This window comes from Serpula lacrymans (genome assembly GCF_000218685.1).
Source record: "Serpula lacrymans var. lacrymans S7.9 unplaced genomic scaffold SERLAscaffold_4, whole genome shotgun sequence".
Classification (NCBI taxonomy): domain Eukaryota; kingdom Fungi; phylum Basidiomycota; class Agaricomycetes; order Boletales; family Serpulaceae; genus Serpula; species Serpula lacrymans.
In genome coordinates this window covers 2,246,067-2,270,056 of record NW_006763293.1, presented here as the reverse complement: position 1 = coordinate 2,270,056, position 23,990 = coordinate 2,246,067, and the positions used below count along the sequence as shown (strand labels likewise).

General features: G+C 46.6%; 9 protein-coding genes across 9 annotated transcripts; 4 read left to right on the top strand and 5 right to left on the bottom strand.

Annotated features, from left to right (window-relative positions):
* Positions 1-9,251: 9,251 nt before the first annotated feature.
* SERLADRAFT_360405 (uncharacterized protein) lies at positions 9,252-10,338 on the bottom strand (the record flags this gene model as incomplete). The annotated part of the gene is made up of 3 exons (XM_007315865.1): positions 9,252-9,440; positions 9,494-10,233; positions 10,282-10,338. The coding sequence occupies one exon, from the start codon at positions 10,226-10,228 to the stop codon at positions 9,566-9,568; it is 663 nt and encodes a 220-aa protein (XP_007315927.1).
* Positions 10,339-10,710: 372 nt separating this feature from the next.
* Positions 10,711-11,175, bottom strand: SERLADRAFT_367389 (uncharacterized protein; the record flags this gene model as incomplete). Its single annotated transcript, XM_007315864.1, has 3 exons — positions 10,711-10,862; positions 10,925-11,088; positions 11,138-11,175. The coding sequence occupies 3 exons, from the start codon at positions 11,173-11,175 to the stop codon at positions 10,711-10,713; spliced, it is 354 nt and encodes a 117-aa protein (XP_007315926.1).
* Positions 11,176-11,280: 105 nt separating this feature from the next.
* Positions 11,281-11,495, bottom strand: SERLADRAFT_383448 (uncharacterized protein; the record flags this gene model as incomplete). Its single annotated transcript, XM_007315863.1, has 2 exons — positions 11,281-11,405; positions 11,460-11,495. Coding segments are annotated over 2 exons (161 nt in total), but the record flags the coding sequence as incomplete, so codon positions are not given.
* Positions 11,496-12,416: 921 nt separating this feature from the next.
* SERLADRAFT_461957 (uncharacterized protein) lies at positions 12,417-13,815 on the top strand (the record flags this gene model as incomplete). The annotated part of the gene is made up of 5 exons (XM_007315862.1): positions 12,417-12,487; positions 12,538-12,927; positions 13,015-13,214; positions 13,269-13,387; positions 13,440-13,815. The coding sequence occupies 4 exons, from the start codon at positions 12,574-12,576 to the stop codon at positions 13,499-13,501; spliced, it is 735 nt and encodes a 244-aa protein (XP_007315924.1).
* Positions 13,813-14,752, bottom strand: SERLADRAFT_461954 (uncharacterized protein; the record flags this gene model as incomplete). Its single annotated transcript, XM_007315861.1, has 1 exon — positions 13,813-14,752. The coding sequence occupies one exon, from the start codon at positions 14,735-14,737 to the stop codon at positions 13,979-13,981; it is 759 nt and encodes a 252-aa protein (XP_007315923.1).
* Positions 14,753-15,447: 695 nt separating this feature from the next.
* SERLADRAFT_461951 (uncharacterized protein) lies at positions 15,448-15,968 on the top strand (the record flags this gene model as incomplete). The annotated part of the gene is made up of 1 exon (XM_007315860.1): positions 15,448-15,968. The coding sequence occupies one exon, from the start codon at positions 15,485-15,487 to the stop codon at positions 15,809-15,811; it is 327 nt and encodes a 108-aa protein (XP_007315922.1).
* A 2,464-nt stretch (positions 15,969-18,432) lies between these two features.
* Positions 18,433-18,907, top strand: SERLADRAFT_383439 (uncharacterized protein; the record flags this gene model as incomplete). The annotated part of the gene is made up of 2 exons (XM_007315859.1): positions 18,433-18,587; positions 18,654-18,907. The coding sequence occupies 2 exons, from the start codon at positions 18,571-18,573 to the stop codon at positions 18,802-18,804; spliced, it is 168 nt and encodes a 55-aa protein (XP_007315921.1).
* A 233-nt stretch (positions 18,908-19,140) lies between these two features.
* Positions 19,141-20,740, top strand: SERLADRAFT_435596 (uncharacterized protein; the record flags this gene model as incomplete). The annotated part of the gene is made up of 2 exons (XM_007315858.1): positions 19,141-19,681; positions 19,764-20,740. 2 exons carry the CDS (start codon positions 19,141-19,143, stop codon positions 20,738-20,740), a joined length of 1,518 nt encoding a protein of 505 aa, XP_007315920.1.
* Positions 20,741-21,103: 363 nt separating this feature from the next.
* On the bottom strand, positions 21,104-23,894 carry SERLADRAFT_360403 (uncharacterized protein; the record flags this gene model as incomplete). The annotated part of the gene is made up of 10 exons (XM_007315857.1): positions 21,104-21,746; positions 21,819-22,200; positions 22,255-22,663; positions 22,721-22,962; positions 23,025-23,291; positions 23,346-23,481; positions 23,535-23,563; positions 23,617-23,670; positions 23,726-23,781; positions 23,837-23,894. 10 exons carry the CDS (start codon positions 23,892-23,894, stop codon positions 21,481-21,483), a joined length of 1,899 nt encoding a protein of 632 aa, XP_007315919.1.
* Between the last annotated feature and the right edge of the window lie 96 nt (positions 23,895-23,990).

Genomic DNA, 23,990 nt, shown 5'->3' with positions numbered 1-23,990 from the left:
AGAACAATGAATGCTGTGAGTAATGTCACAGGTTTGTACAGCCATAAAGTAAAGTCCAATAGCAGAAAGAGAGCAAGAAAATCATGATGTCATGGGAAGATGCAGTAAAAAAGGGCAAAGCAAAAAAAATATCAGTATCAACACAGTTCCTTTATTGTCAGTCAGGCATTCTAAAAAAATATGTGTCCATAAAAATGATTCAAAAATCAAAAATAATCGCACTGTAAATGAATGTTCTGCTGAAGAAAAAGGAACTGGAGCCACCGGTCCACCACCTAGTCCAAATCCGACAGTTCCATGGCCTTACCAATGGACTGGTTGTACTGGACCACGTGGTTCAACGAGGGAGGGTATAACGACTGAGTTGCACTACTGGAAGAAACCAGGCAACTCAACGTCAATCTCTAGCAAGTAGTTGAACAGGTGTATAAAGACGAAATCAAAAGCTAAGGTATGTACATCGTTGAGTGTCTACTTATATATGTAAGAACTCATGTCAGCCATGAGGCGCTGACTGATAGACATGAGGATGTATCGTGTTTAGCTTGGTAAGATGATTTGTAAGTGATCATGTGACTTAGGGTCACATGATGAGATAAGAAGATAGGATAAAGAGGCTACGTGATAAGATAAGGAGAAATGAGTGTTTCTACGTCAGAGTTGGATATGAAGGGTGAAATATTAGGTGTAGGAGGAGAGGATCGTGACATTACCCCCCCTTTAGGACTTTCGTCCCGAAAGGTTGGTTCGAGTTTGCCATTTTCCCAGTTAAATATCCTATGTTTATGGGAAAATTCTGTGAGGTTTTCGAACGGTTGATAATGAAGTAAGAAATTGATTCGGCGTGGAGCGGATGGGAAGTGATCATGGAAGTCTTTGACTAGTTCTGGCGAATTTTTGACATTTCGCTCAGGTTCCCATGTTCGTTCTTCCTTTCCATATCCTTTCCAATGTACCAGATATTCTAACTTGCCACGTTTCAATCGTGAGTCAAGTATTTGTTCTACTTCGTATTCTCTTTGTCCGTCAACTTCAGCGGGGGGTGGAGGTTTTGGTTTTCTTTGACCAGGAAAGGTTGGTTCTTTATAGGGGTGGAGGATTTTTTCGTTGAATACTGGATATACGTTTTTCCATTTTCCGGGTAGTTTTAATTTGTAAGCGGCCGGTCCGGTTTTCTTTTCGACTACAAATGGTCCGTGTCGTTTATCATCCAGTTTCTTTGATGGTCGATCAGTTGTGATGTGTTCGGCTTCTACATAAACCTTGTCTCCTGGTTCATATTCAAGACTTTCCTTTTTTGTTTTGTCATATGATCTCTTCATAATCTCGGCTGCCTTTGCCAGAGATTTTTCTGCTTCTTCCCTCGTTTCTTTCATTCTTTCTACAAACTCTTCCGCACTCTCACTCTTTACTCCTTTCCTAATTCCTTCTACTATTTTTGGGTGTTGCCCATTGTTTAAATAAAAAGGACTGAAGCCGGTAGCTGAATGTTCTTTATTGTTATAGGAGAATTCTGCTAATGGTAACCAATCTGCCCAATCGTCTTGTTTATGGTTAACAAAGATTCGGAGATATTGTTCTATCTCTTGATTAATCCTCTCTGTTTGACCATCGGTTTGTGGGTGATAAGCAGTTGATGGGTTTCCCTTTATACCTAGCATTGTGTAGAGATCCTTCATAAAATTAGAGACAAATTGGACTCCTCGATCTGAGATGATTTTATCGGGTAATCCATGAAGTTTAAATATATTGTCTCTGAATAGTCTCGCTACTCCTTCTGAGTTTAGCTCAGCATGTGTTGGCATAATCCTGATCATTTTTGAAAAGCGATCAACAACTACCATGATAGTGTTGTAACCCTTTGATTCTGGTAATGGTCCTATGAGATCCGTTGATATGATTTGCCAGGGGCGGCTTGGAATCTCATTCGGATGTAACGGTGCGGCCTTTTTTTGATGATCTGTTTTTGTTCTTTGACAGGTTTCGCATCCGGTTACGTATTCTTGGACGTCTTTGTCCATATATGGCCACCAGTACCATCGGGTAATCAATTCCTTTGTTTTATACTGGCCTGGGTGGCCAGCTATCGGGGAATCGTGATTGTCTCTTATGATCGCTTCTCTGAGTTTTCGGTCTTTTGGGACATACATGCGACCTTTGAAGTAGATGAGTCCTTCATCGGTCCACCAGCCGTCTTGGCGGTTGTCTATTTTGTCCTTAACCTTTTGAACGAGTTCGTCAACGTTCTTCATCCTTTTATGAATCCATCTTGTGATCTCTATATTTTTGGCATCGTCAATTGCTATCTGTTGCCTTTTTTCGTGTGATAGAGTCATATTAATGGAGAATAGTTCTGGTTTCAATAAAGTAACATTTTCGTTATCATTCTTTCCCTCGTCGTGATCTGATCATCTGGATAGTAGATCGGCTTTGATGTGAGTAGCGCCTGGCTTATGATGTAATGTGAAATGATAATTGGCCAGTTCGCTAACCCATCTTGCTTGTCATCTATTGAGCTTCTGAGGTTGTTTAAAATATGTTAGGTTCTGATGATCAGTCCAGATCTCGAACTCTTTCGCGACGTCCATTAGGTAATGGCGCCATTCCTCTAACGCCGTCATAATGGCCAATAGTTCTTTATCATATATCTCGTAGTTTCTTTCAGTTGGATTGAGAGATTTAGATAAATAAGCTATTGGTTTCCAGACTTCATTCTGTTCTTGAGAGAGTACTGCTCCTAGAGCATAGTCGCTACTATCCGCTTCTACTCGGTATTGACCGTCATTGGTCGGGAGTGCTAATACGGGGGTCGTGCTTATCCTTCTTTTTATCTCTTCGAAGGCTTCTTTTTGTTCTTTTCCCCATATAAACTCTTCTTTACCGGTCAGTTTAGTAAGCGGTTTCGCTATTGATCCGAATCCTTCGATAAACCTTCTATAGAAGTTAACAAATCCTAAAAAGGCTTGCACATGTTTCTTTGTTTTGCATTCTGGCCAGTCTAGGATTCCCTTCACCTTAATCGGGTCCATGCGGATTTCGTTTTCCGAGATGATTAATCCCAGATATTCTGTTTCTGTTTCTTCGAAATCGCATTTTTCCGGTTTTAGGTATAGATGGTGTTTTCGTAAGATCTGAAGTACACGTCGCGTCATTGCTCGGTGTTCCTCTATCGTCTTTGTGAAGATCATAATATCGTCCAAATAGATCACTACTTTTCCTTCATCAATTAGGTCTTTGAATATAGAATTCATCATAGTTTGGAATGTAGCTGGTGAATTTGTTAATCCAAAGAACATTACTAACGGTTCGAACAAGCCGCGATTGGTTCTAAATGCAGCCTTGTGTTCATCTCCTTCCTTGATCCGAATGTTATTATATCCCCATCTTATGTCAAGTTTTGTGAAATACTTGGCGCCTCTGAGCTTGTCTACAAGTTCATTAATCAAAGGTAATGGATATCGGTTTTTGATGGTGATTTCATTTAATTTTCGGTAATCTTGTACAGGTCGGAGTTTGCTGTCTTTCTTTTTGATGAAGAAGAATGGTGAAGCAATCGGAGATTTACTAGGTCTGATGCGTCCTGAGTCTAAGTTCTCTTTTAGGAATGCATCTAACTGTTCTTGTTCTCCTAGTGCTAATGGATAAACCTTACAGTCTATCGTGTGATCGCCTGGTATTAGTTCGATTGCATGGTCCCATTGTCTTCTCTCAGGGAGGGTGTCAAATTCTTTTTTGTCAAAGACATCTTTGAATTCATGAAGGTATTTTGGTACAATGCCTTCGAATCCACCTGTTTTCTGGTCTTTTCCTGCTGCTTCGGCAAGCTGTTGTGCAGTCGTGCCGTGAGCGCGGATGTGGTGCATGACGTCAGGAATGGATGTGTCTTCAACATTTAAGAAATTGAATTGGATAATTCTATCCCCCTCTTCAAGATTGACCTCAGGGCAATACGTTTCTAGATCTTCTTCGGGATCAAAGAATCTTACCATCATGTTGCAGTCTGATGGACATCTATTGAAGTCTAATTTTGACATGTTCCAGTCTATCGTGGGATTGTGTTTCTTTAACCATTCATGGCCTAGGAACATCCTGCCAGTTCCAAGATTGGTAACGGCTAGCTGGAGTCTTTCGGCGTGGTCGTTGATCTCCACTAATATCTCTACGAATTCTTTAATACTGCCGTCTCGGTTTAGAGTGCCGTCAGCATTGTATACTGGAATTGGTCTAGGGATTCTATGCCTTTCATATCCCTGTTCTTCAACAAATTTGTTATCTATGCAACTTCCGGTACAGCCACTGTCTAATAATGCCTCAATCGTCGTTGATTGATGGGATGCAAGGTTTGTCAGTCTGCAGGTGATGTTCATCTGGTTTCCCTGAGTGCCTCTAATGAATTGCTTAGGCTTCTTCAGTTCTTCCAGTGCTAATACCGTTTCGTGAATTGGTAAAGCATTCAGTTCTTTTATCAAGTCTGCATTGACTTCCAATCCTCTTTTTCTGTGGGTCCAACTACTGAGAATACCAATAGATCTTTCTTCCTTTTGGTCTCATAGTCTTTCCGCTATCCAGGCAGCTGTCCATGGTGTTTTTTGATTCTTTTTATCTAGGTTTTTATTAGAGGTGTTCCTGACCTCTTTGGAGCTGGTCGAAGCATCAGTTTCGGTTACGCTACCCAATTGAGTCGTAACATTCTGTGTTTCAGTTGTCTCCTTCGTAGTTGCTGCGCTTTTCGTGGCCCTTTCCCCTTTAGGTACCTCGTGCGCCGCATCCTGTGCTGCGCTTTTCTCTTTCGAGTGCGCCGCATCTTGTGCTGCGCTTTTCTCTTTCGAGTGCGCCGCATCTTGTGCTGCGCTTTTCTCTTTCGAGTGCGCCGCATCCTGTTTGGGAATCTTTTCAACCCGTTTCCCTTTCAGGTTCTCCTCTTTCATAGATTGTTCCTTTCGTTTCAAATCTTGTGCATCTTTAAATAAAGCAATATCATTTTCATCGTTACTGGTACATGTGGCATCAAGATTTTCAACAGGTAGGAAAGCATATCTATTTACAAAGTTCTTTGGCACAGTCTGACGAGGAGTCGCAGCTGGCCTTCTTAAAAACCCTGGAGCAAGTTAGCTCGTTCTTCTTCCGGCATTGCTTCTAACATTGCTCGGAGATCGAATTTTGGTTTTTGTGGTGTTTGTCCGTTCAGATGGTCTCTGGCTCTATGGCCCTTTTCTCCGCACTTGAAGCAGCGTCCTTCAGTTCGGAACTTCTGCTTGTCTACTTCCATCTCTTTTCCGGCCCCGGTATATAATGTACCCGTGCCGTCTTTCTTCGCTTCCACCGTCTCGGTCTTCCTCTCCGAAGCACCCTTCTCTTGGTATCTTCCATTGGGTCCCCGGTTCCCTGTACCGGAGCTGCCGTTGGTTGATCCTTTCAACATCCGCTCATTCTCTACTTGGTCTCGCCACAATTGGTCGTTTGTGACGATCCTTGTCTTCCACTCTGTATATGATTTCATATCTCGCTCTTTCTTCCTCGTGTGTGTCAGCGAAATGGTCTTTGAGGGTCCTTTCAAAGTGAGCCCAGCTCTCTAAGAGGGTGATTTCCCCTGCATCTGACCTTTCCTCTGCGATCTTCCTCCTTTCTACCCACTCTGTTCTCAGGGCCGCTGCTGCCCCTATACTCATATAGGATAAGGTGAAGCTTATCCGGTTCCTTTCTCGGGAGAAGTATGCGGAGTTTGCATTAAAATGGAGTTCTAATGACTCCGAGAAGCTTCGAAACTTCTTCTTGTCTCCGTCATAAGGTTCCGGCTTTGCTAATGCCGTTTTCCTAAATTCTGCTTCTTGTGCACGTGGCAGGCCCATTCCTGAAGGCTGCCTCCTTTCGCTCTCTGCGAGCCTTCTGCGCAAGTCTCTTACTTCTTCGTCTTTCGATGAGAATCTCTCTTCCCATAATTCGTTGTTGTCTGCGATCGCGTTGTTGACCGCCGCTAGGATGATGTTCTGCAGGTTCTGCATTTGCTGCTGGTTGGTTGCCGGCGATGGTGCGTGCGGCTGAATATGCGGTAATGCGTCCCGCAAATCTGACATGTCGGTGCTCTCGGCCATGTCTGGGTTCTCTCGATATGTGTCGTAAGACATTCAGGGATGATGTGGGGGATGGTGATAGGAATGATAGGGTTGGAGTGATTCGTTCTTGTTTTATGATTGGCCCGGGAAAGGGTAGAATCGGGATCTGGTAGGAATATAGTGGTGCAAAGGGCATTCAAAAAAGGTTCCCCAGATGACAAATCTGGATCAACACTTCTTTAATGAAGATCCCTTTCTCTGTCTTTCCTTCTGCTTATGGGTTCCTCTTCTGTCCCCACTAAGCGTGTACGTAAACTATCTATTTATAGTACCAGTGTTCTAATAGTATCGTAATCGAGGTCCGAACGGTTGTCTCGATGATGGCCCGCGTTAACCGCTGTCAGCCCTCTTCCTACTGGCGGAGGCAAGTGCCCGGCCCGGTAAGAAGTATAAAGAAGTTTTTGTAGCTAATAGAACCTTAGCGACTCCACGTCACTAAGTTCTCTAAGTACGGGATTGTGGGGGCGGATGATGGGAGATAGAGGGATAGTTTCGAAAGATGAGTTAGATGGTGATGATTGGATGAAGGTGATTATAGTGGATGGGCGAGTGATAGGGGATGTGATTTGAGAGAGGGGTGTGGTGAGGCAAATGTATAGTTTGAGTAGAACGAAGAATAGGATGATAATGACGGGGGTTAGGATGATGATTAGGATAGCCTTTGTTTCTGTCATCAACTAGGTGCTCTTTACTAGCTTTTGATTATATAACGACTGAGTTGCACTACTGGAAGAAACCAGGCAACTCAACGTCAATCTCTAGCAAGTAGTTGAACAGGTGTATAAAGACGAAATCAAAAGCTAAGGTATGTACATCGTTGAGTGTCTACTTATATATGTAAGAACTCATGTCAGCCATGAGGCGCTGACTGATAGACATGAGGATGTATCGTGTTTAGCTTGGTAAGATGATTTGTAAGTGATCATGTGACTTAGGGTCACATGATGAGATAAGAAGATAGGATAAAGAGGCTACGTGATAAGATAAGGAGAAATGAGTGTTTCTACGTCAGAGTTGGATATGAAGGGTGAAATATTAGGTGTAGGAGGAGAGGATCGTGACAGAGGGAGGGGAGTAGTTCCAATTTGGAACAAGTGAGTCCCAGGCAGCGTGTGGTAGGTGTAGCTGTAGCAAAGACAATGTATAAAAGATAAGTGTACCCAAGTGAATGAGACAGCGATGTACATGGGCGACGCAAGGGGATGAACCTTCTCCAGCTCAAAAACTACCCACCCACGCTCCAACCAGGCGAGACAAGCGACCGATGTTTTGATGGTATATGATGGAAGATTGACGTCATGAAGATGGACCTTTTGCCCAATTTGTACCAGCCGCCGGGGCTTTGCTGATATCAGCAGTGGCACGTGGTGGTTGACAAATTGGCAACGGAAATGGATAGAAAGTGGTGACATCAGAAATAGTGGGGGAGCAAAGAAGATGAGGAGGAGGAGGCTGGAGATGTCAAGGAGGTGAACCAGAATAGGGATCCAGAAGTAACCGTTGGGTGAGAATAAAAAAGAGAGTAAGGGTCCCATGGTGGGACTGAGTAAAGAAAAAAAAGGTAAGGGAGGGCGATGAAAGCGAGGGCGCAATGTGTAGCCAGTGGCGACGTAAAAATTTGCCAAAATACCAAAATGCGGAAAGTACCGAATGGAAAAGCAAAGGTGAACGCGACTGGATTGCCTAATAGAGGTGGTGCTGATCAGCCACAAGTTCAAAAAAGGCAATATTAATTACTATTCCATGTGGCACTGTGCCTGTGTGGCGCAAAGGCGAGTCTTTTTGAATATTCGCTTCATTCTTGACACCTGTCCATGCTACCAATCAACTTTGGTGCATGAAAGTGTGAGATACTTGTATCTAAAAATAAAAGGAAGGCAGTGCAGCGTCAGAAGGTAGAGTTTGAACAAAAGGAAAGTGCCACCTGGCACCGTGTGTGAAAATTATAGAAGAAAGTTAGATAGGAGAATGAAAGTTTAAAGGTCCAAAAATTGTGTATCGCAACAGTAATAGAAAGCGAACTATACATGAGTATGTAGAGTTTTTATAGCTAACTGTCTATCTCTCAGACCAAAAGAGGAACAATAGAAAAGTGGTCTGAGGAGTAAATCAACCAATAAGAAAAAGAAGAACTATCATACAACTTCAAGAATTAATCAGCAGGTAGGAAGATATACTAATAATAGGTATTGTTATGCATGTTCAGGAACCGTATCCTCATGATGAGGTACAATCCTGACTGAAGTGTTAATATATCCAGGCACTGATGTGGCATGGAGCTGGTTGGCGAGATCTCTACTGCCAATGCTTACCCATTGTGCTGGCTGGCTGGGAGTGCTACCCAGTCTCTGATCTGCGATATGAAGTGGTAATGATGGTTAAGAAAGCCTGTTAAGGCTATGAGAAGCAAGATGGCAATGGATACCTCTAGCCCTAGAGCTAAAGGTGTAACAGGGAAAGTGTCTGAAAGCCAAGATATGGAAGGAAATATAAGAAAAGATAAATAGTCCTTACACGCAGGAATAGAAGATTCAGGCATAGAATGTCCGTCCCAGTATGCGTAGATGTAAGGAGAGTCTTGGTCATCAAAATGTAACCTTGACTGCCAATGACCGGAGGATGTGAAGGGGTGCACTGAGTTGATACTGGACATGGATGAGCACCTGGGGTATCTGTGAGAGTCGAATTGGTGGGTTGGAAGACATCGCAGTGAACAAAAGCGAGTCAAGCTTGAAAGTCCTGCTTTTGAAAAGTTGTCGGGTCGCTCAGCGCACGAAGTTGTGGTGGTACTAAAAGCAGATTCGTCCGTTTTATATATCAGTCAATAAATAAATATTTAGGATACATTGCTACACTCACCCGCTGATAGTTATCACCGGAAACCTCCCGTTATAATTCAATGTGTGCAGAGGGCTGTTTGAATCCCTAATCTGAGACTCACGCAAGTGAAGTGTAGTATTGACCAAGTGGATATCAGTTTGAATTCAAATGCAACCATGACTGACCCAATCTGGATTCGTAAGTCGAGTGATACATTTCAATCCAGACTTCATGCCTTGAGATATTAGAAGTGAAAGGGTGCGAGAGAAAACCTTTCGATCACCAGAACAACTCCACGGCCCATCAATTTAGTTCACCGCTGGATTACTGGACAGACTGCGAGCGTAAGCGAAATGGTATACATTCGTCCTTGAATTGCTTCCTCTGAACGATATGTATTTATAAATCCACGACCAAACAAGCAGTTAAAGAATGTTCCACAACACCATGCAGGGATGTCCGAGGGTTGAGGAAGAATCGACCGTAAATATATAACAAAAGTTCCAGCTAAGGAATAGGACATTAGACCGTGAAAGATCAAACAACTTGCTACGACATACCTTGTAGTGCTAGTTCGATACAGAAAAGACTAGCACGCTCCCTATTATACTCGATTTGGCTGAAACCTCCACCTAACCCTTCCAATCTACAAATCGCAAACCAACCACACCTTCCGGTGCACCCTCAATATTCGAAAATCCCAAACGTTCATAGAAAATTCTCGCTTGCACATTCTTTGTATCCATACCAAGCCATACGGCATGCAAACCAGCGTTACGCATATGCTGTATTGCACGGTCGATAAGCTGCCTTCCAAGCCCGCGACGTTGATACGCTGGGAGGATGTCGATATGTAAATGGGCGGTAGAATAAGAAACGCAGGCGGCTGGGGCAGCTGGGGGCGAAAGGAAGTGTCGGATGATGCGCATATCTGCTTCAGTGGGCGTGGGGTGAGCTGAATCCGTCGACGGCTCTCCAGAGTCGGGTGGGAGATACGGCGAGTACTCAGCACGCAAGGCTGGCCACCACATTTCCTCTTCCGATTTCTCGAAAGCGCGAGTGTCTATAGCACCTAGAGTGTATCCAACCACTTTCTCTCCTTCGTCATCTTGATCAACGAGAACAAATCCCCAAGTACTGGCTGCATTCACATATGGCACTGCATATACAAGTCCTAGCATTTCTGGGAGATTATGAAGGTGCTCTGCAGTCGTGCCAGCATTTCCCGTGACAAGGCAGATGTGAGAGAGCGCGGGGGCGTCGCTGGATGTCGCTGGGCGGATGGAGATGGTCATCGAGGCTAGTTTGCTTGTCAGCTCAATATTTTACTTTAGTTAAGCCTTCTTACGAGCTTTTTGCGACGTTAAGACCAAGAAACGAATACCGATATACTATAGATGGGGACGTAGGAGGTCTCATTAACGTGATCACATGCATCTAGTTCCTAGATGACACAGCCACACGAATGACCTCCCAGCAATACTATACATGATGAGTGCAGACTTTTCACAGGACGTACCAGTCGCAACGCCAAACCCGGTAACGAACAGTAATACTATAGCATAATTCATGCTACTACGAGATCACTTCCCCCCACTTTGACCTGGCTATATTCGATCTTAAGCTGAAATTGAGATATCGAGTACATATATAGTGGATACAACCAGAAGTAGGTGTGATGATTCGTTTTCGTTATGTACATTCGATAGTGGGCTGTCACGACATTTTCCACCTCAGAATGTGCAGGCCCTAGAAGTTATCGATCAATGCGTACCTTTCACTCATTTGCATCGTGGACAAAATCCATTTCAGAAATCTGTGGAGGGTGCGCGATAAGTCCGTCTTGCTCTACTAATGGATCCGATAGCCAATGCTGCCAGTTACAAGCAACGAATTGATTGCCAATAGCACCGTCGTGCGTCATACACCCTAATGCAAAGAAAAAGTAGGATCAGGATAAGTAGCTTCTAGTGGTTATGGACAGCACGTACCACAAAATTGATGTGGTTTGTTGTAATCGTACACGACGCGGTGGCGAGCTGCACCTACCTCGGTAGGGAGCCGCAGAGGGTATTCAACAAGAGTTTGAGCAGCAGGACAATTGTGAAAAGTGATCCTTTCATTGTTACTGAACCTATGGGGATATATAACCCCGCTGAAAATCTCTCAGCCTCACAATGGCTTATAAGTGATAACACAGTTACTTAGTCGCAGTCGGAGTTGGGTTTGCAGCAATGCCCATACCCATTGCTAGATTAACACTGGCCGAAGGAAACGCTGTAGCTACATAGTAGAAACATGGATTAACATTGACGACTACGAGTGAATTCAATGGAAGGCAACACACGATAAATAGTCCTGCCCCCGCTCAGGACTCGCGTAGCTGGGCAGTTGCAGGCTCGAGCGCCCACTTGAGCATAAACCTGGACAGCAAAGGAAACGATAGCCAACAACGCAAAGAAAGACCTCATACTGTGGGATGGGTTATTAGCAAGTATCCAACTTCTTAGTGATTATGTACCCTACCTGGGGCTTCACGCCACTTGTCATTGACGAGATCATAATGACAATGATACGATTTACTATAGGAGACAAAGGTACCGGTGAGAATGGGTACGCACTAGAAGCATGATGACATGGAATGTTTATATGATTGAGTTCGCGACTGAACGGCCGTAATGCAAAAATGAGAAGGAATTCCAGCTACCGTAAAAAGCGGCGTTGAGTATTTATCGGTTGACAGGGAATATGCATTCTCTCAAAGTTGATTGGTGCACTGGTGCCTGGTGGAGTGCATGGATGCAAGCAAAAGGAGACTAGTTTTCAAGATATTCCAGGCGCCAAGGTTGCTGCAGACGGGTCGTAGAGATGTGCGATGCGTCTTCCGGCCAGGGTTTTTGACAGGTCATATGACGGCGCATTCAGCTTATAACATATAATGAAGGATGGGAAGAACAACATAAGTGGAGTCCTGCCATTTATGGTTAGCGCCCTGATGAACTCCATCTTCTAATCGTCCTATTATCATTCTATCCCTGGTTTCTGTGACCAGTCTATGCGATGATTTGCCAAATGAAAATCATGCTGTGCCAATGTTTCCACGAGGCTAGACACGCTATGGAGCATTGCTGTTCCGAATAAGAAAGAACGGGTCCATTCAGCTACCGTTCACCCTGCAATAAAGTTAAGTCAGTAAGCCCCAGTTGGAAAAACCAAGTCGCATGTGCGACCGTGACCGTGGCTCCTGTATTCTGTATCCCATTAACAAGAAAAAGTACTTAAAAAAGTAGATAAAGTGCATGCAGAAGTACCGATAATCGGTATCCTATGAAGGAAAACGTCAACTTCCTGAGGAGAAGAACTATGAGGAATGACTGTTGCTTGTTTGCAACTTGTTGAACCTCGCAAGGGCGCGACTCGGGAATCGGAAGGTCGAACACGTGGCGCACACCGCTCAGGTGCCGACTTGAGCTTCCAGTTACCGGCCTTGGCTTGCATCTTTACGACTTTACATGCACCTTTGAATTGCAGGAAATAACGGTACAACAATTGCGGTATTTGCTCAGTCATTTCCATGTCTTTTCCCTGACCTTCTCAAATCTAGCTAGATTGCGTTGCTCCACCGACCAAAAAAACCACCATGAAACTCGCTCTCACGAGCTTCCTCCCTGCATTCCTCTGGGTCACCGCCACTCTCGCCACCGAGGCGGAATCTCCCAACGTCGTCCGGATTCACCATCGAGTCGCCCATCCCAACCTTCCAGTAGTTCCCTTTGTCGAACGCGGGACCATCGTCCTCCCTGACTCTAGCAACACGCGCGCTGGAAGCGTACCATCATCTATATCCCTCGTACCATCAGAGTCTATACAAGATGACCTAGCCAGTTTCTCAGAGGATATACCGCCCAATCTAGAAGGTGCAATGTACCAGATCGCCCTGGAGCACCCAGGGGATGAGGATGAGAGCCAGTGGGCAGTGTCCATTGTAAAAACGGTAAAGTGTCCCCTCCATCTATGCGTAGCAGCGTGTGTGTTGTCTGCATATGTGATAATCTAACTCTTTTATGTCCCCTTTTTGCAGTGCCTTCTCCCAGAGAGTACGTCTGATACTCTAGTCCTACACTTCTCCGCCTCAGGAAAGCCGTTCACGCTCGACTATTTCGTCTCGCCTGTCCCACACGATGGCGCGTGCCCCCAGTCTAAGAGTAATGATAGTACGCCTATCTACCCTACGCTCAAAGATACCCAGGTTATCCTTCGCCCAGCGAGATTGCCTCCACTGTACGTTCCATCTCGAAACCATTCAAAGGCACGCTAGCTAACGCACAAGGTTAGGCCTGAACTCCGGACTCCTCCACCCCTCACTCCCCAAGGCGAGCCCGTACAGCCCATTGCAGAAAAGAGCTTTATCCAAAAATACTGGATATACGTCGTCATTCTCCTCGGTGCAATCTGTAAGCCTTGCGCCGTCTTTGCAGCACTGCCAAGTACTTAATTTGTCTCTAGTGATGTCAGGGCCACAAGAAGAGCCTCAAAAGGGTGGTGGAGGTGGAGCAAAGACGGATTGATAATCTGCTTCCTGACCTTGGGCACACAATATAGGACGTAGCTGGCTTTGCAGCCGTGCTCAATATATTTTTGGTTGTAATGGGAGAATATGACATTCGTTTGGGCGGCATACTTGACACCTTGTGGTGTCCAAGTTGACATGTTTCATCAATCCCGATGTGAACGGGCGCAGCACATGTGCTTCAAGTGCCTGTTGCATATATGCAGGTAACGCAAGGGATGAAGGCCAGAAACCATGTTGGTACAGTCTGTACTCAGCGTCGTTTGCATGTTCCACGAGGCTGTCACGTGAAACTGCTTCTTCAAGTTGTTGAGCAAAAAATGAATATCATTGTTGACGTCAATGCCCATGTGTACTGATTTACAGGATAAAATAATGCTTAAATACTAAAACTACAAGTTGCTACATTATTCGTATGCATCTACTGGAAAATAATAACGACGGATACAAGTTTACTGCAAAAGACAACGGCAACTCACATCACTCGGACGTTGACTCTCCCTGAACCCATGATGTTAACGTTCGCCGTTCCCGACATCCCACATGCATTGGCATTTCTAACCATTTTTGTTACCCTTTCGCAGCTCTCCATCCTCGCCTGCATCATTTTTTCAAAGAGCTCCAGAATCTGCACACCTGAATCACGCTGCTGCTTGCGCTGCACCATCGAGCCATTGGCTCTATCCTTGCTCACTCTTCCCCCCACGACACGCGTGAAGGAGAGCCCTTCGAGCTTGAGCCGGTAGCTCTTTTTACGCTGCATCCACTTGGACTGACCGGGCGAGTTCATGGACGGACTATGAGGCTCCTGTTTGACGCCCATATCCATGTGGTGAGTGTCATCCTCGTCTGCTGCGATCGTGGTCGTGGTTGATGACAACGATTCTGATATAGGTCCTGTGCTGGATGAACTCGAAGGGGAGGCAGAGATGGTTGGATCCGTGGAAGAGGAGGCGACGATATCGTCGGAGGTACCGAGGTCAGGTATGAACGATTTGCCTTGGACCATGAGCTCCAATGACGCGCGAGTGCGATAGACCCACATGCGCTCTTCGTGATAAAATGCGGTGAGTGACTCGAGGAGACTGATCGTGGACTCGACGTGGTAGGGTGCGTAGGGCGAGGAGGGGGGTGTTGGTAGTGCGGCTCCCGAGATGTTCTGTGGTGGGAAGTGGTGGTGTTGGTGGTGGTGGGGATGGGAGAGGGGATAGTGGGCAGCTGCGGTGAGACTCATGATGGGTGGAGAGTGACGGCTGGGGAAAGGGCAGCATTGCGGAAAGATATATAAGCCGCGCTAATGGACAAAGTCTCGACCGACCGCGCTCTTTCGGTTGGTGGGTCTAAAACCAGTCGATTCCGATGCCAGCAAAAAGCGTCGACGCTCGAGACCTCCTATTGGCCGGTCCAGACGTTGCCTATTTAGGTAAGTATGTTCATGCTACTGACGTAACCCTTCCCCAGCCAATCGCCACCCTCGGCTCTGCAGTGTTGATCAAGGCACATATCTCCACTCTCCCTCATCGCAAACAAGACTCCATCTATCCTCCTCGTTACCCCAATCATATGCACGGCTTCTCCTTTGCTACATCATCCCATAATACCAGTGCTCGCACAATGATCTCCGTCACAAAACTCACAAAAAAGACGCTCTTGATAACGATATCTCCCACAGACATCGTGGAGATAGGTCGCATGACACTGCCAGTGTCCAATAAAAGATTGCCATCTTAGCAATATCAATGGCTCGCTGAGAATATTCTTCGGGTAGTCTGTCATCCCCGCGAACTCGATCGATACGCGACTAGACACCTGTCGCCATCCCCGCATCCTCTCAGCACAAGATGACTCGTCCAACGACAACACGATCGAGTACAACTAGCAGAATTCGAAACTGGCAATCCATCTAACCCAACACGTAACGCCAACCCCCCAAGGGCTTATAACTTCCCGCTACAGTGCCGCTGCAGTCTGGTTCTCATTAATGACGCCTGGGCGTGACGTTGTAAAAATCTGGGCCATTATACCCGCGGAGCAGACATCCTCACCGATTAAAACCTACAGAGGAACCGGTCACAAGCCACGACTCGTTTACGACCACATCAACTGGGATCCAGGCCTTTTGAATAGAACCCTTGTAGCTGATGCGGCGGCATGGTGGGAATGTGGAGGATGTAATCTGGCTGAAAACGTGAAGAAAAGGAGGTATGAGAACTTGGATGACCAGAGTTTATGCTCAGCGAGGCCTCGAGATCAATGCTTCCCTGGGAGTGACAGCCTCAATCTCACACGCACCTTTTGCAACTCCTAAGATATTATTCTTCGAGCAGGGTCAACAGGCTCTGATCATCGAGGACGAAGGTATGATATCATATGAAAGAATACAGTCATATCACGATCGTTATCTGTGTAAGAAGATGCTTCGAGGTCGGATATAATGTTACTCCCGAGCCAAAATCAAAAAAACACAAGCTTGTCCATACCGCGTTAGAAAGCAACAAGCAGCGTGATAACATACCTGCATCAAACAAAAGTTGCACCCCGAAAAGGCGATATTGGCCAGAATAGAAGCTGATACCACACAGTCCCCGCCCATAAGTTAAAAGAAAATCTTGAAAGAATCGAAGGTACTGCGGTCTATGAGCGTATTTCGCCGGCTGCTGGTAGGTCGGCCGTGGAAAGCATCACCGCAAGAGCATGCCGCAGTTCTTTCTCCTTTGTGCGAGGCATTGAATTCGCACTAGTACAATAAGAGTTGGCAATAATATGATCGCCCAACCCTGCAGGCCGTGGAGTGCGCAAAAGAGCTTAGGTTAAAGGGGAGACATGGCAGGGCCTGGACGTCGAACGTGCTAGATTTTTTTTGATTTTTGATTTTTTTCGGTGCAGAGGTCTAGAGCAAGTTAGGAGGCGGATGTTGTTGATGAGTGGTGAGAAAGATGAGTTTGTTGTCTTATGTTTTTTTAAACAAGTTTCAGGGTAACCTAGTTACACTCGCTACGAGCGCTCCACAACGCTCTTGCGCGGGGTCTAAGAAAGAGACCGGAAATGCGGCAGACAGTCGCTGACATGTCGCTCCCAATGCCGCTCCGCCCCAACTCCGACCTGAACTTGACCGACCAATAGTCGATATTATTTGCTCAATACAAGCAACATTGCACATATATATAATCGAGAACGACGACAACGGATACCGCTCCTGCATGTGATCGTCGGTCCACCACGAGCCACGGCGGCCAAGCTGCGGTCATGTCTATGTCGGTGACTGGGCTCAAGGTAGACTAATCACACCTCCCGCCGACCTTCATCTTGCCAATATTAAATCTACAAAATTCTTACGATGATTGAATTGAGTGTGATCATGACATAGTTCTGACGACCTGATCTGTGAGTCCTGTAATGATGTCGATAAACGTTCCTCGTGATTCACGGTCATGCCCCTTCATCAACCCAGTCCAATCAAGCGATCTAGTCAGTCCCCTGCTCCCGAGAACTCACGAATGGCTGATTTTTACTGCTTTATACATAGACATAGCGAATCAGACATCATGAACTCAACGTGCTCGTGCTCGTGCTATATCTGGTGTTACTTCCCGCGTGATATCCACTCCTAGTAATACCAATGCAAGCCACCATCTCCGCCTGTTTCCTCTCTACGAAGCAAATCCAGATTAGCAACCCTCCATCCTTCGTGGTCACGGTGTTGATGACCTGGACCACATGTTGCTCCATATCGGTCACGGGAAGGAAGCTCCAGGAGGGGCGGATGGCTGCGGCGAGGCGAGGAGTGAACTCGTATTTCCAAGCTGGGATAGCGGGAAAACCGATTTCATGGTGATAGAAGTCGGCGAGGGCTTCATTCGATTCGTTGGCATGCGTTGGACTCCACTTATCAGAACTCGAATCGATGGCTATCTTGACCGTACGGGGTATCTGTTGGTTCCTCTTTCGTCGGTGCTGATTCTGATGAAACCACTGAAAGTAGATAACCTGAAAGTTCGCGTGCTTTCAAAGAGCGATTCAAACTTTGATTCCAGGGTATAAGGGCCACTGTGTCGAGAGATCATCTAGCATAATCGCGATCAAGTCAACTCTCATCATCACCCCTTTTAACACTCTTGGTGAGTAGCAGTTCGACTGGATGGATGAGTGGATGGTGAACGTCTCAGCCAATACCTACTGATCAAACTGTGTTGACCTTGCAGCAATTCGAATATGCCTACCCCAGGGAAGCCAATGACCCCCTCTGATGCGGCTAGAATCCAATCAGCCAATGTGAGCATCACAGCTTTCATTGTATAGCTTGGCGCATCTTTGCTAATGTATTGGCCAAGGCCAAAGCAAACCAGCCTACTGGGAAAAACAGCTTCCCGGCTCGCGCACAGGCTGCTGCTGCCAATAATGTTAATGCAGCTACCACTGCCGCTACCAATGCTGCTAGTGGCGCAACCGGGAAATTCACTGGAAAGTCCAAGAAGTAAAGGTGACGAAATGTGGAACGTGGTAGCAGCTGCCCATATGTAGTAGTTGTACCTTCAGTTGTATGAGCGAGCCTGGTTGGTTGTATCGTGAATTGTGTTGTATCTTAAACTGCGCTGTACGATTTGAAATGAGTGCACAGATGCGTGTATTCTTGCGAAAATGTGCCGTTGAATGACTGCAGCCTCGATATCTATAGATCAGTGCGATAGCAAGAGCGTTTACGACGTACTACTTGTACTAATCTCGAGCTATTCTTTTGACCAATAGCAGTTTGTCTGAGAGTCAGATTGTGAGCAGCATTACATCGAAGAGGCTCCCTACAGAAGGTGGAGTAACGCCTTTTTTGGAAGGAAGCGGTGGACAGTAAGATATATCGTAGCCTTTCTGGTAAGGAGGATCTTTATATTTCGTGGACGGGATATAGAAAACGGCAAAAGCTGTGCCATTGTAGGAAACACGACAGGTTCAATGCGTATTTGCTATGCGCAGATAGCTGTAATATAGGTATCGTTGATACAGGGAGGTCAAGCTGGACAGGCTATTGGAAGTACCACGATCCGTTGGATCTATATCGGTTGATGCAGTGCCATGCTGCACATCCTGTTCTTAACGCAGCGCAATGCAGCGAACATTCAGTAACCATAATCAGAACAGAGATGTGATTAGCTGACATTCTTTGTACTTTCTCCTCGGATACTGAGAATAAACCACGGCAAATTGAAGAAGGTATCGGCAAGCTCCCAGGCTGGGATCGAGGGTGGCAAGGAGGGGGACCTACAGCTACCAACAAGCGAATGGTGTAGTCCGAGGTTGGCCCCCTGATTGCGAGGTGTGTATGTACGCAGGACGAAGACGTTTTGATGGAGAAGGACGATAAAAATGAGTGAGTGGTAGTATTTACTTACATGCCTGTGAATCTGGGAGCAACAAGAAGAGGAGATGGTCTGAATATGGCAGGTGTTATGAAACTTGGCGGCAACGGCACAACAAGGCCAAGCAAACATGTGGCTGTCCGCTTCGCTTCTCCATCTGCTGATACGACCACTGATTCATCCCTTTTGTCTGCACCAGTGTTCCTCTGATACTCCCACCTTCCCTTTGCCAGTCTCTGTTCAATCTCTACGCCCACCAGCGAGGCGTTGGCTGCTACGTTCATTCATGTCTAACCGCTATGCTCCACTGCCCAACCCACGCACAGACCCGGAGAACACCGAGCTAGAGGCTGCCTTTGACGAGTCTGACGAGGAGGAGGAGGAGGAGGAGGAGGAGAGAGGGAGAGAGACCAGCAGCGCTCTCCCGCATTCGCCCGAGTCACATCCCCTCTACACATCCTCGCCGTCGCCGTCCTCATCCCGGCCAGCCCGGGTCCCTGGTGCGTACGACTTCGAGAACGTGGACTACGATTATCCACCCCCCGGCTCTCCCCCGGCACCCTCTGCCGTCGCCCTCCCCAATAACCACGGAAACTCAAACGGCGTCATCCCCGTATTCACCGTCGACAACGCCCCACAGCCTCCCCAGTCATCCCGCAGCTGGTTTTCGCGCACGGCCGCATCCGTCCTTCCAAGTCACTATGTCCAGCGCTGGGGTTTCGTCCCTCACCGACCTCTCACTGGCCTCGTAGGCGGTGGGACGAACAACGACGGTGTCTTTGCAAATGTTACTGCCAAGCCTTCTACGGGTGTAGTAATACAGGATGGTCAGTCTTTCTTTTCTGCTCTGCTATCATGTCGTAGCCCCTTTTGTTCTTCATTCTCCTATGCTCACCTCCAAAATTTCAGGTGACGAACGTTATCTTGTCCCAGAGGAGACTCAGTCAGAGGCACCTCCCTCTTATGCCTCTGCTCAGGCAGATGCAGTTCCACCTTATTGGGAGACAACGGTTCTCGCTCCCTTCTCTCCTTCAACACCTGGCGACGTCGTCGTCGACTCGCTCCCTACTGGCTCTCTTTTCTCCTTCCTCTGGAACGCTCTCATCTCCGTTTCCTTCCAGTTCATCGGTTTCTTGCTCACCTATCTTCTGCACACTACCCATGCCGCTCGTTTCGGCAGTCGTGCTGGCCTTGGAGTCACACTCATCCAGTATGGCTTTGGCTTGCGTGCACGCTTGGACGATAGCAATATGATCATGGCTGATGGTGTTGTTGCCAATGGTCAAGGTACAAATGACCCCTGGCGTTGGACTTCTGCTACTACGGCAGCACCCACTTTTTCGTCAAAAGCCGAAGCAGACGAGTACTACGCAAATTACTTGAATTCTACTTCCGCAGGCGGTGTTCAGATGGACGCCAATGCGATGGTATCCGACGCTACCACCGAATGGCTCGCTTTCTTCCTAATGACGGTCGGGTGGTTCGTTCTGCTCACATCTGCGTTGGGCTATTGGAGGGTGAAGAGATGGGAGAGAAGCATTCTTTCAAGCTCTGCCCCTTCGCCACCGTCGAGCGAGGGTAGCGAGCGGAGAGGTGCTCTTTCCTCGTTCGAAAATGCGTTTGGAATCAGTCTGCTATCACGACGTCGGTCCGGCCGTAATACCACTGCTGACGCGCCTCCTTCTGCTCCCCCGTCTGCTCATTCGAATCCGCAGAGGGCCGATGAAGACGACGAATCGGATGGCGAAGCAGACGAGATGCGTCCCATGTTGACTATTACCCCAGAGGAAATGCATGCAGATCCAGAGCGTACGAGGAGGTTAATACTTGCTCTTGAGTCTGAGAGACGTTTGCAGAACGATCTTAGGGCAGCTGGATTAATTTAGTGTCGTGGTCGAGGATAGTGCTTGTCCCTTACTGTGATTTATATATTTACGGCGTTTTTTTTTTGCACCTGGTCATTTATTATCTTCGTCATTTGCATCTGAAAAATGCTGAGTATTTTCTTTTTTTGTTTAAATAACGATTATTCCTTGTATTAATGAAATCAAACCTATTTGTCGCCGTTGCACAATTCTGCGAGCTCGTTGGTCACGATGGAGAGTAACACGTATAAGGAGTTCTTTTATGTTATCTGAATGTCCTAGATAGATATTGCCGGCATCGTACATTGCCAAAGCAGACATAGGCGCTCCCGATGCTGATTTACCTTTCGAAGCACCCACAACAATACATTGCTTCGAGTTTGATGGTCCTAACGATAAGTCAGATTGTATACTAACCACCTGATGAACACTTCGGATGGGTTTCTTTACGGTAGCCTACTGTTTTGATCTAACGCCCAACGTTGATATTTGGCTAGCAGTATAATTGTGTAACACCATGTCTGAATCATGGCCCATCTTGTTTGTTTCCTTCAATCAACCCGAGCAATACCAAGTCTACGTACTTCACGAATCCAATCCTACAAACACCACGACAAACCCAAGACTCCTGAGCGCGCGCAAGTACAGATACTAACACATCTTATATCTGATACAGTTTAATTACTTCTGCTTTCCTAAATATGACTCCCTAGTCGTCTCCTTCCAATTTTCTTCTCAATTTGCATCCCTTGCATCTTTCTCTACTTCGTGAAAGGCTCGAGATTAAACTCGAGCGCTGAGCAAGGGTATGTGATCTCGAATTTCTCGAGCACGCTTGGATGGAGAACGCCCAATGTGCCGATCTCCAGGTCTCGGGATGGGCTGTTGATGTGTAAAGCAGATTCGATGCTGTGTGTTAAGCCTTTCAAATCCTCCTCGAGAGACTTCAGGGCCGAACTGGGGCGTGACTTGGGCTGGGGCTGACGGTAAAAGATGGTGGCCGCGCGTCCAGGGAAGTAAGCGGGATCTGCGATAGGAGAATCATGTTAGTCAAATACAATGAACAAGTCATGCGCCAAAATGATGACCACAGACATACCATTACCCTCCTTGATATAGTACCCGGTTCCTGCCTTTGCGTCACCGCTTGCAATGCGTGGAACCTCCAGCATCTTCATGGCGCGATCAAGCAATCCATGCACGACTTCAAAGCCAGCTGTCTTGTTGCACCACACTCCTGCTGCATGTCGTTCATTCCGTGCTTGACGCTCGGTTGAGGGGTCCTTGAATACCACGTCGGATGTTTCGAAGAGCTTGATAGGGAGAGCATGCGAGCGATTCTCGCGGATGGTTTTGAGCAGGCCAGGCAGCAAAGATGTGCGGACTACTTGGAACTCGAGCGTCTTGGGGTTTCCAATTTTGACGGCTAGCGTCCCTGGGTCAGGACGGTTAAGGAAGGCAAAATTTTCTTCGTGGGAGCACTATCACGCATTCAGTGGGTCAAAGCTACGTTAGGTTGAAATCGGGGGACATACGAGGATTAGCGGTAAGGCTTCTACCCATCCTGCCAATGCCCACTCGATACGAATAACATCGCTTAGTCGGCTGATCTCCAGGGGCTGAGCCACCGTGCTTGTAGCAGGGAAGGTGTGCGGAAGGTTATTGAATCCATAAGCGATCGCAGCATCCTCCATAATATCACACTCGTGTAAGATATCTGGCCGCGTGGGCGGTATATCTACTAGAATCTCATCCACCGTATCGGGTGGAGAAGGCGAGATGTGTAGAGACATGCGCCGAAGGAGATCGCTGACAGCAGGCCTAGAGAGGGATAGCCCTGTGCACGAATTGATATATGAAGCGTGAGCAGTGAAGCGATGTGTTGAGATATCCGGGGAGATGCGTATAGACTTATCAGGGAAGATGATTTTGCAGGGCTCAATACTGCGGCGTCACGCATTAGCAATGCGGCAGGTGGGATATCCAGCATGACCTACTTACGTATAAGGATTTTGGCAGTATTCGGAGAACATAGTTGCAACCATGTTGACGACAATATCAAGTTTGGTCTGGTCAGTTGCAGTACAATCAATGAAAACGTTCTTCGTGTTCAAAGTGATTTTGCTGTGCTCCGAATTGATGATCGGAGGCATTGACAATACATGGTCCTCAGAGTCATATATGATAGGGTATACTGGCGAATCCCGGATGATGTGAAGATATCTCGACAAGTGTTTGTCAGACTACCAGTAGAATAATCAGTTGGTGATAACGAAACGATCATATCCACGTCAATATTACAAACCTCGTATATCGTCATCAGCTCCTCTGCCGTGTGTGACTCCGCCTTGTTGAGTGCTACAAACTTGATTTTTTTGGGATCTCTAGCCTCGTATCTGAAAGGTGGGGTCAACGTATCCAAATCGTGAGTACCGATCGCAACAAATTGACGGCGCCGGGCGATGTTTTGATGTAGCTTGTCTTGAAGATCTATGAAGGAAGCATACGATAGAGGTGTGAAATGCACATTGCGGAGTATCGCGCAGGCGAAGAATGGTCGGACTTGTTGGGTCTTTGGGCTCGAGTTTATTACATAGAAAGCTGCTGGAGCGAGTGAAGCACGTACCTCTGGGTGAACTGTTACTGTAAGTAAATCTTTCTCCCCGCCAGGAGGGTATACTAGCTTATAGCTAGGAGCTTCAGCTTTTCCCAGGAATACTCGTAGTGCACGCGAAATGCCTTCGATACACAGCAGATCATATCTGAGATAGTAACGAGTAAGCAGAAATATTGACTGTCTTCATGGTGTGCGTACCTATTCGCTGGTATCTCGATTTTGAGTTGCTAGATCACCAAAACATTAGCTGTGGGTTTGTCTGTGTGTAACGCCCTCGTACCGGTCGTTCTGCAGGGAGGCCTTTCTTGATCGCTTCTTCTACTTCCTCCGTTGTCTTTGGAAAGGTTAATACAGTAATTCTGGACATGAGCTCGCGAAAAAATACGTACATCCTCGTCTAATTCTAAGCCATAGTCAAAGCAAAGCTTGTCAAATTCCTCCGATGCTGATTAACCGAGATAAATATCAGATCCATGTCTACTAAAGCACCAAGATCTTACTGTATCTATGCCCGAGTCTTTGGAAGAGATCCTCTTTATCCACTGGAACGGTGGGCATCGTGAAGGGAGCAGTACTGAAAACTTGAAGGCTGAGTGTAATCGCTGACTTTTGCCAAAGCGGTCGAGTCAAAGGGACCCCAGGCACACTATGTAC